Source organism: Cyprinodon variegatus, unplaced genomic scaffold (assembly GCF_000732505.1).
Source record: "Cyprinodon variegatus isolate N-32 unplaced genomic scaffold, C_variegatus-1.0 Scaffold31, whole genome shotgun sequence".
NCBI lineage: Eukaryota > Metazoa > Chordata > Actinopteri > Cyprinodontiformes > Cyprinodontidae > Cyprinodon > Cyprinodon variegatus.
The window spans coordinates 2,034,521-2,044,641 of NW_015150484.1; the positions used below are offsets into that span (position 1 = coordinate 2,034,521).

Below are 10,121 nucleotides of genomic sequence, written 5' to 3' on the forward strand. Positions count from 1 at the left end.
TTCATATGACGAGATTACAGAAACCGCCATGAAAGAGGAAGAGCTGAGGAGGTACTGGATCAATGCTCATTTAGGAATGCAAACAGCTCTTTTAAATGGAGAACGACTTTACTGGACGCCTGGACCTCAGAAATATAGCTAAAGGTTCATTTCATATTGCATTTTTTAATGTCTGAAATCCCTGATTTTAAACATGTTTAATGGTAAATGTTCTATAAGCATTCCTCCCAGATGAAAACAATTATAGAGGCTGTTATCTGAATACAATAGAAATAAAATAACAAAAAAATCAGATTAAAGCTGCTTGACATGACTGATCGCCGGGTTTAACTTCAGATATACTGTGAGCTCGTTTCTGTTAAGTTGGTGTTTTTATCTTTTGCTGGGAATCAGAGACATAACATGAAACTGGAGGCTGTAGCTACAGATGTTGCTGTGAGGTTTTTTGTTTTGTTTTTAACATTCCTCAGACTCAGCAGGATAAAATGTGTCACTGAAGTGTTTAAAAAGTGCACAAAGTCACAACGTTTGGATATCATTTTGTCACAGTTTATCCCTCATATTCATTTCTTTTTGCTCCATCTTTATTCTGTGAAACTACTTTAAAACCTCAAAACTGTAAAACAAAAAAAACCCCAAATGCAATACCTTCTGAAAGTCAGATTAAAACCGCAAACTTCATTGTATTTTCCTGAAATCCCATGACAGACCAACATTAATTAAAGCAAAAGGAGATTTAAAGTAGAAGAAAAACTTTGTATGGATAAAAATCTAATCCACATATCCAACAATAGCTTCACGAAGAACAAAAGTACAGCAGGCAAATCCAGTTTTGGAGATATTTAAATAACATAATCTCCTGAAGCAGTGTGAAATGCTTCAGACATGTGGTAACTAGCAGTTTCACATCTTTGACAAGAATACTTGTCCTCTCCAAACTTCTTACACGACACTAAATCATCCATCTTCACAGCAAGATATAGTAGTGGCAGCATGATGATGTGTGAAAGCCTTTCTTCAGCAGGGGCAGCAGAAATTGGTCAGGTTATATGAAGATGGAAGGAGATGTAAAATGTGAGACTCTGGGGCCAGATGTTCACAACATTCCAAGCATTCAGCAAGAGCTACAGTAAACAGGTTCAGAATGAAGCTTGTGTTAGAATGGTTATCCTGAGCTATCTCTATAGTTATGCTGCTATAGGCTTAGACTGCTGGAGGACATAGGGACCCTAATTTCATCATTCTATCTCTATTCTCTGACTCTGCAGAATCTGCTTTTTCTCATGGTAGCTTCGGCTCGTCTGTTCCTGTTTGGCTGTGACTCCATCCTGGAGAGAAATATCAGCTGTGCTTCTGCCATAAACACCTTTGTATATAGATGTGCAAGATCGGACTGTTTTTCAGTGTAGTCCTGTTTCTCTGACTGTGACTGGCTGGATGTGCTCTCCTCATCCTCTGACATGGGAGCTGGCTCAGAGCTCGTCTGCCTGGCTGTGTGTTTCCTGGAATGGGGTCGCCTTTACAGTTGCTTTTTGTATCTCTGCTTCTGTCTCCTTTATCCCCAGTCGGCCTCAGCAGATTCGAGTCAATGAGTCGATGCAATCAACTGGTTTTCCTTAGATAGAAAACTTTGAATGAATTTGACTGTATGATTTGGTGAACTGTAAAGTGCCTTGAGATGTGTTGTGAATTGGCTCTATAGAAATAAAATGAATTTAACTGAATTGGAACAAAGTCCATTGTTTTTTTTGTTTTGTTTTTACATTTTTGGATGAACTATGGCCTGGATGACTAGGAATCTTCACCAGCATATTCCAACATGGTAAGACCACGCTAGTATATTCCACTTCTTTAGGACAATTTATTTCTGTTTTTAAAGGTACATAGTGACTGTAATAGCAGTCTATTATGTCCTTTTTAAGCCTAAATAGAACTTCAGCACTGTGCGATGGGCAGAAATAAAGAGATGTGGTGCCATCTACTGCCAATACGACAATAGAGGAAGCACTTAAATGGAGGCAGACCATCTTCGCTCAGCTCAGCTTGGTCAAACACTAACGCATATTAATTAAATAAACCGATTTATAGCAAATCTAAGTTCTAGTGAAACCTCTTGAGAGCCTATCAGAACATCAAGGGGGAAAAAATCAGGGTGCTAACAAACACAAACAGGGAAACTGCATGAAGGTAAAAACCAATCACTAAATCAATCTATTATAATGCTATCTATACTTAGACTGTAGAGACTAAACATAGACTGCTGTTGCAATTATCAGTATTAATAAGGACGTTTACTTTTGCATCCATCAACTATGCAGACACATCTGAACGCCTCTGCAGCTTTTAGCTCCTGCTTCATTAAACATCAACGTTCAAACTATATTTCCAGCGCTATTCCAGTCTTGAAATAATAAAAAAAAAAAGTGTGTTTGTTTCACACTGGATCTTTGACTTTTCTTAATTATTTCCATACTTTGCTCAGAGGTGCTAACTGGCTTAGCCACAGTAGGCTACTTCCTTATTTACCCTCTGCAAATGCGAGCAGTATCATACCTCTTTTTTTAATTGTACATGATGATCTTAAAAAAAATGTATATGCAACAAGACAGATTAAATGGCATTTAAATTTTCAAAATCTAAAATAAACAATGCACCTTTAAAGTTCTACCAAAATTATCTTGTTCCAAATGCAACATATATTATCAGCTAACACCCTTCAAAATATATATTTTATAGATACCCATTTAATCACAAGTGGACAACATTTTTAATTGCACGCTGTAAGGTGTAATTAAGATAAATTTAATAAGAAAAATTAATTAATGCCATCCATAATCGTTTTTCTGCAATATTCAGTTATATTCATTCAGAATAAAATACAATGAAGTTTGCGGTTACCACGGAGCGGTAAATGCTTCACTGGCCTTTCATGATAATAACAAAGAGGAAAGCTCATAATTCATGCTGTTGGAGAACCTTCGCCTCTGCATACTTTTATAACCATCTGCTGCTGCACCTAAAAAAAAAAAAAGGCTAAACTTCCCAAAATTTGAAATGTATACAGAAATCATTGTAATTCTCAACAGATTTTAGGATAAAAGGAGCTGAGCAGTGTTTTTTTTTTTTGTTTGTTTGTATGTTGTTTGCCAAGAGGAATAAATAATATGATAAACTCTGCATATTAAGACATCAAATAGCACCGTTTTGGCCCATTACTGGCAGGAACCATCACATTTTTACAGGGCTGATCACTAGAGAATCAGTTTAAGATAGAAGATTAGAAGTGGATTGCTTTTCATATAATCACTTTGTACCAACTTGGCTAAAAAAAAAAATACAGCAGGTTTTGGAACCGGTTACAACACAGGTGAATTAAAAAAAAAAAGTGTCTGCCTACCTGAAATACAGTGATTCACTGGAACAAACGATCAACAAGTCACCAAACTGAAACTAAACACTGCACATAAAATAAATGTTCATTTTATATAAGTTGACACGGGGCCACAGCACAGCCATGGGGAAAAACATTTGATGATGTCAACTGCAAGAATCGTTTGGCCCAAAATCAACAACCACATTGATAAGAGCAAATATCTTGCCCTATTTTGTTTAACAGAGACCAACAGTGAGGGGGAGTCCTCAGGTTTGGATATGAATGCTGGAAATAAGACAAGAAGAACCAACTTTGGCACACTGAATGAGGAGAGCAGTCAGAAAAGAGGGTGCTGTGTCCGGGTGGGGGGGCGGCTCATAGCCCTTTGTTGAAGTAGACCCGCTCCACGCCCGGGTGGCTGGTACGGATTTTCTCCTGCAGCTCTGGTTCCAGGCGGCTGACCGACATGGAGCTGGACGGGAGGAGTTAACACAGTTCAGGTTAAAGTTCTGGGACTGTTATCAGGCCTGAAGTTATAAACTGACTCACCTCTTCTGAGGGAACAACGCGCAGCACAGAGGAGTGGCAAACACCAGGCTGAACAAGAAAAAACAGGCACAATAAATGTGGGTGAACTATCAGAACTGTTGCACAAGTTTTACTCACTGTTGTGCACAATGGTTTTCACTCAGTCATGATAAAGATCGATCTCATTTAGTTAAGTTGATCTCAGTGGGGGATGATTGTCAAACTAGACCCTGTTATGGTCTGATCTGTGGAAAATGCAGGATAGCACTGCCCCAAAGCAGATACATGTGGAGAGACAATGTTGTGCTAAACAGGTCATGAAGACAGCAGGACATCTTTTCCTATTTGAAAGGGCTCCTCTCACCCAGCAGCAACTGGACCAGAGGACTGACCTCTGAAAAATGCTCTTCATGTGATCCATGTCATGGGATTCACATGAGCGGCGTGTCCCAAAGCCATTAAAGACCCGCCTGAGGAGGGGGACGAACTCAGCAGAAATCTCTGCAGAGAGAAATCTCTTTAAAGTTTCATGTAGCTTTGCCCAGCAAGTAGATTTACCATTTATTTACATATCAGGTCTTAATATGATGATTTGGTCTAAAAGGTTCAAAGGATTCATATAAAATATAGTGTGATTTTTCTATTTCACTTTTTCTTCTTCCACAGGATTAAAAAGGCAAACTAGCTTAACTGATCATCATTTTAATCGATTAATCAGTTTCAGACAGAAACCATAACTCACGATAGAAAACCATTTGGATCCCTGATTAGCTGTAACAGCAGACTTCTTTATTTTCGATGTAAACAATACAGAAAAAATATTGACCATTTAGCTTTTATAAATATAAAATATAATATCACACAGATGTCACCATGTTTAGACTACAATGCATTCTGCATAAATGGTCCTAGCTTTTGCCCAGAAAAAACAGCAATGAGTAACATTAATCCTTTTCAGTTTTAACCAGAGCGCTTTGATGATTTAGAAAATGCAAGATATGAAGAGGAGAACCAGTTGGAGCAAGAGGGGAGATATCCGAAGAGGCTGGGGTTTCTGCAGCTGCTGCTAGGAGATGCTAACCCTGATTAGGGGTGTAAATCACACCCATCATGGCGATTCGATTCAGTATCAATTTCCTGACCCAACGAATTAATCATTTTTTGATACTCAATACACCACGATACGATTTTTTTCTTTTTTTACATTACTGGCTAGACAATGTTGCTAATTTGAAATAAATCAATGCAAGCTGTAATATCGTTATGCATTTTATTTGAGAAACAACAGCAAATTCCAGAAGTAGCAAAGTTGTACTGCACCTAGGCCTATAAAAACCTCATCAACTGTAATTCATTATCTTCTGATTTACTTTTGATTTCTATTTGCATTAGCTAATATTGTAAACAGTAGATCGCCGGCCGATCACATTTGTTCATTTCAACAGGTGTCCCATATATAACAGGTTGTGAAAACTGAGGCAGGGATGCAGTGTGGCACTGTCTGTATTGACACTAGTCAAACAAAAATACTAAATTAAAATATAAGACAACTCTGATCATGTTAGCCTTCCTGTGTTTAGCTACTCAGTAGCGTCCAGTAAAACCTAACCACGTCATCAACCTAGCATGAAAAATTTATATCCTGGTGAAAAATATAACAAAGGACATTTTTTTTACATTTTTTGAGTTTTTACAGTACTAGTAGCTCGTTTTTTTTTTTTTTTTGACAGTAGGCTGACAGTATGAGACGGTATGAGAGAGACATGCAACAAAGGACTACAGGTCGTATTCAAACCCGGGTCGGCCGCGTCAAGGACTGAGGCCCCCATAAATGGGTTGTGCGTTCTAACCACTGCGCTATAGTTGGGAATTTATCAAATTTTCCCGATTCCGATTCCCTTATCGATTCTGTGAAACGATTTGATTCTCTTATCGATTCTCGTCACAGTCATCTAAATCTAATGGAGAAGGCATCCGTTTAATCAAAAAGCATTACTGTACAATTTCGGAAAATAAACTCATCTCCCCCTGATTTAAATACACGAGCTTCACCTTTCTCTCGCTCCTTAAACTGCGGAGCAACTTCTAGCACATTTTGTTACATCCTTGCAATAGCTAGAATCATGTAACAATTCCAGCTACCAGTAGTTCTAACTAAACATGCTAGCAAAGACGGGCTGGATTAACGAGAAAGAAACACTCCCTTAATTACTACCAAAGAGAGGTAGGAAACTGGTTTATTTCCAGAAACGGCATATGATTTACTAGGAACCACTTTAAGCACAGCCACTGATATAAAACTAGCTACTTACCACCAGAGTTGCCTTCCATGCTGGTTGTAATTTTAGCTTCAGTCCGGAAGCATCGAAAACATGGCATTTGTTAAAATGTCTGCCATGTTGTATGCGTAATGTGTTTCTGCATGTTGGATGTATTTCCTCCCGCTGATGTAATTGCCACTTTGCATTGATTGCAAAGCGCCTTGTTGCCATCTTTCTCTTCCTTAAAATGAAGCCAAACTTTCGATCACTTTATCCGATGTGACGCCATTTTTGATTTTTTTTATTTTGCTTTTCTAGACACGTCGTACTTGCTTACTGAATGCCGTGTGCGTAACTTGCTTAAAAAAATGGGACGTAAATCGTGCTGCCCAGAGTGGCTCTGGTGCTTCCTGGAACCGTTAAGAGAATCGTTAAGCGAGCTGGCAAACCGTGCCATGGAATTGGAACAGAACCGGTTCTGAACAGGAACCAGTTTTCGATTTCCATCCCTACACTGCGCAAACCATTGCGCAACTGAAGCACAACCAAGTAATTATGAGTTCTACATATCAAAAAGAGTCTTTTTTTTAAGTTAATAGGAAAAATATGACATATTAAAGCCAACAAGTTCTACTGGTCATGAATCCCTTTAAGACAACTGCAAATCTCCCCAAGAGAGGAAATCTAATGAACCCCTCCCCCAACCTCCCCCAGGTCTGGATCGGTCATTTCTCCAAGAGATTTCAAGCATCCAGGATCTCCATTTCAGACTATATGGGTCTCAGTTAGCATGGCACTTGTTAGGATTACAGTACAACTAGAAACAGAGAAGGGAGATATAGTTGATTTGGAAGGGTCACACTTCCAAAGTGTCTTTCACAAACATGGCAACAACTTTTGCAAACCATAATGAGAATGATTGGCCTTTGAACAAGTGAAACTCATCAAACAACACTGGAAAAATGGTCTAGGAATAAGTAAAAATGTCTTAAATTAAGTGTATTTACCCTCAATTTGAGTAGGTAAATGAGGGAGTTTGAAAAAGGAATGATTATTTTTACTCTTAAAATAAGATAATTAGATGACATGTACCTGAAATAAGACAATGCATTCGCGTTTTCTTATTTTAAGTGTAAATTGTCTTGTTCCATTGGTAAAATGTCTCTTTTACCTCCTCAATCCAAGAACAAATGCACTTATTTTAAGAAAAAAAAATGACTTATCTAGATTTCGGTTTTTTTCCAGAACAGGTCTGAGCCAACTATGAAGCATGGTTATGATAATCAGTTTAATTCAATGCAGCTAAAGCTCTTAAAGCTGCTAAACTGTGTATTTAGCTGTTCACCTAAAAGTGGTTTAGCTTAATTTTTGTCTTTAAGAAATAAAAATATCAATATCTGTTTGTTTCCACTTTTATGTCCTGTAAAATCCAACCTCACGCTTAAAATAAGGTTTGCTTCCTTTACACCGTGACGGTGTTATAGTGCAGTGAGTGCTGCCAATGCCTGTGGTGTTATCTGAAGAATCTCTGCAGTTGGTTTCAAATCGCCACGCAGTGAAACACTGATGAGATGTTGGCATGAATGACCATTAGGAAGAGGAAAAATATCTGCAAGCCAGATATTACATCTTATGGCAGATCATTTATCTAAGCGCATTTCGTCCAACCTGCTTTACTGTAACCTGAATGTCTCAGTTTACTGCTCCAATAATGGGATTACTGCGATCAAATGTCACTGCCGTGAGAAATTAGACTGAAATCGGAGAGAGTGTTCTCATGAGAGCTTATCAGGTGGGCCATCTCCGACCACTCACCAGAATCCCACCAGGCTGACTTGAATGGGTGCGCTCATCCATGGGAATCTCTGAAAAGACAAATCAGAAAAATGACAGAGGCACACAAAGGCAGCGGGGAACTCCCATACAAGGACAGGCTCAGCTCTTTTCAATCGTCTGACGGCTCGCTGCTGAAAGGGAGCCGACTTCGTCTCACTGTTCAGCCTAAAGGGAGCGCCGGCGTTTGTCTTTAAGAGAGCAAAATGCTTACCTTCAGAAAAGCCTTCTTTTCCAGGTGGTTCATTAAAAATGGAGGGATAGCTGAAAATGCAGTTAGTTAAACTGTTAATAAAACAATCTAATAAACGGATGATTTTAAGTAGAGAAATGAAATGTTGGTACCCATCCCAGGAGAAGCCATGAGGATCCGAGAGACGACGACCTGAGAGATGGCCTGCTGAGCAGCTTTGGTTGACTCGCCTAACCTGTTGTCATTTTCGTCTGTTATGGGAATGCCATGTTGAAGCTCTCTGGAGACAAATCAACCAATCAAACTTTATTTCCTTTTTATTAAGAGTTGTGAAACATGCTGCAAAAACAAATATAGAAATAAGTAAAAATGTCTTAAATTAAGTGTATTCACCCTTAATTTCAGTAGGTAAATGAGGTAGTTTGCCAATGGAATGAGAAATTTTACTCTTAAAATAAGATAATAAGATAATATGCACTTGAAATAAATCAATGCAATTGTATTTTCTTATTTTAAGTGTAAATTGTCTTGTTCCATTGGCAAAATGACTCTTTCACCTCCTCAATTCAAGAACAGATGCACTTATTTAAAAAAAAAAAAAGACTTAACTAGATTTAAATATATATGGAATATAGTTTCTAGTAACTGATTAATAGTCTGTGATGTTCTGGTTATAAATCAGAGCTGAAAGGAGAGGGAGAGAAAAATGGCTCCAACGCTTTCTGTCAGAAATCTGCAGTAAAAAGAGGTATTTTGTGATCACCAACTATAACTAAAGTTATATCCAATAAATAAGAAAAATGCATTTGTTTCAATAACTCAATTCACAATGTGAAACATGATTAACGGCACAAAAGATTTGTACTTTCAGTCCCTCATTTCTGTTAACGATGAAGATTTTCTGTTTACAGCTCATGAAATGAGCTTTTTAAAAAACACATTTTAAGCAGGGGTTTCCATATACAATTTTTTTTTCTTCGCAATACGATACCGATATTGCAGCTTTGAGACTTTACCAATATTGATATTGACCAGATACAATATTAACATGAATCAAATGTCCTTTTATTACTCATTCTGTACTGTAGAATGTTAGAAAAGGTTTAATCAAGTTATATTTACAAAACACAAGTTATGTGAAAAAGTGATCCACATTAAATAGAAGCAGAGCGTTTCTATCAGTTTGTCAATATCTGAGATTTTTTGGGCCGATATCATTAGATATTAGTACCGGATCGGCACAACCTACTTTTAATCCTTTATGGGGCAAGTTACAGTTTTTAATCACTTGCATACCCCTTACAAAAGGAGTCCCCCATGCCCCTCGGTGAGGTCTAGAAGCACAAGATCTATATCCAGCCATTCAGCGAAGATGCTCTTACATGGCTGTACATCTTATTTTGGCGTCTGACCAATTAGATGAGCCCTTGACTGACATATTACCTGCTGTAAATTAAATTGTAAAAAAGTTAATAAGTCGAAAAAGGTGAAAAGCTAATTGAAAAGTTAAAAAGTAAAGTTAAAAAACTTAAAAAGGCCTAGTTAACAATTATATTTAGGTTTATAAACTAAAAAATATAAGTGCCAGTATCAGAATTAATGCCTCTAAGGTTATGTTGTACCAAAAAATGTGTTTCTTTCACTCTCAGAATTCCTTATAGTTATTTTTCTTAATATATTCAGGCAAGTTGGTATTTCTTGTTATTACATTGACGTTAATGTTTGCCATCAAAATATACCTTTTTTTAATGTTACAAATGTAATAAGGTCTTTTTCTGGATTCCAATAACACTTTTGGCCTGAAATTTTGATTTTCAAAGAAGTTCACTGAGTGCCCTATAAAGGGTTAAGCTGACAAAGGATTCTCATCAAAAGCATTTTCAAATTTATTCAATATGACTGTATTTTTCCGTTTCTTTATGTAAGTATCTAA

General features: G+C 37.5%; 1 protein-coding gene across 2 annotated transcripts in view; it reads right to left on the reverse strand.

Moving 5' to 3' along the window:
* Positions 1-2,592: 2,592 nt before the first annotated feature.
* sfxn1 (sideroflexin 1) overlaps positions 2,593-10,121 on the reverse strand; it is a 17,188-nt gene continuing 9,659 nt past the window's right edge. For both annotated transcript variants that reach the window (XM_015400290.1, XM_015400298.1), the window contains exons 7-11: positions 8,341-8,468; positions 8,210-8,259; positions 7,978-8,027; positions 3,923-3,970; positions 2,593-3,845 (exon numbers count right to left, since the gene is read on the reverse strand). In XM_015400290.1, the coding sequence (XP_015255776.1) occupies positions 3,749-3,845; positions 3,923-3,970; positions 7,978-8,027; positions 8,210-8,259; positions 8,341-8,468 (373 nt within the window). In that variant the 3' untranslated portion in view covers positions 2,593-3,748. The remainder of the gene's footprint in view (positions 3,846-3,922; positions 3,971-7,977; positions 8,028-8,209; positions 8,260-8,340; positions 8,469-10,121) is intronic.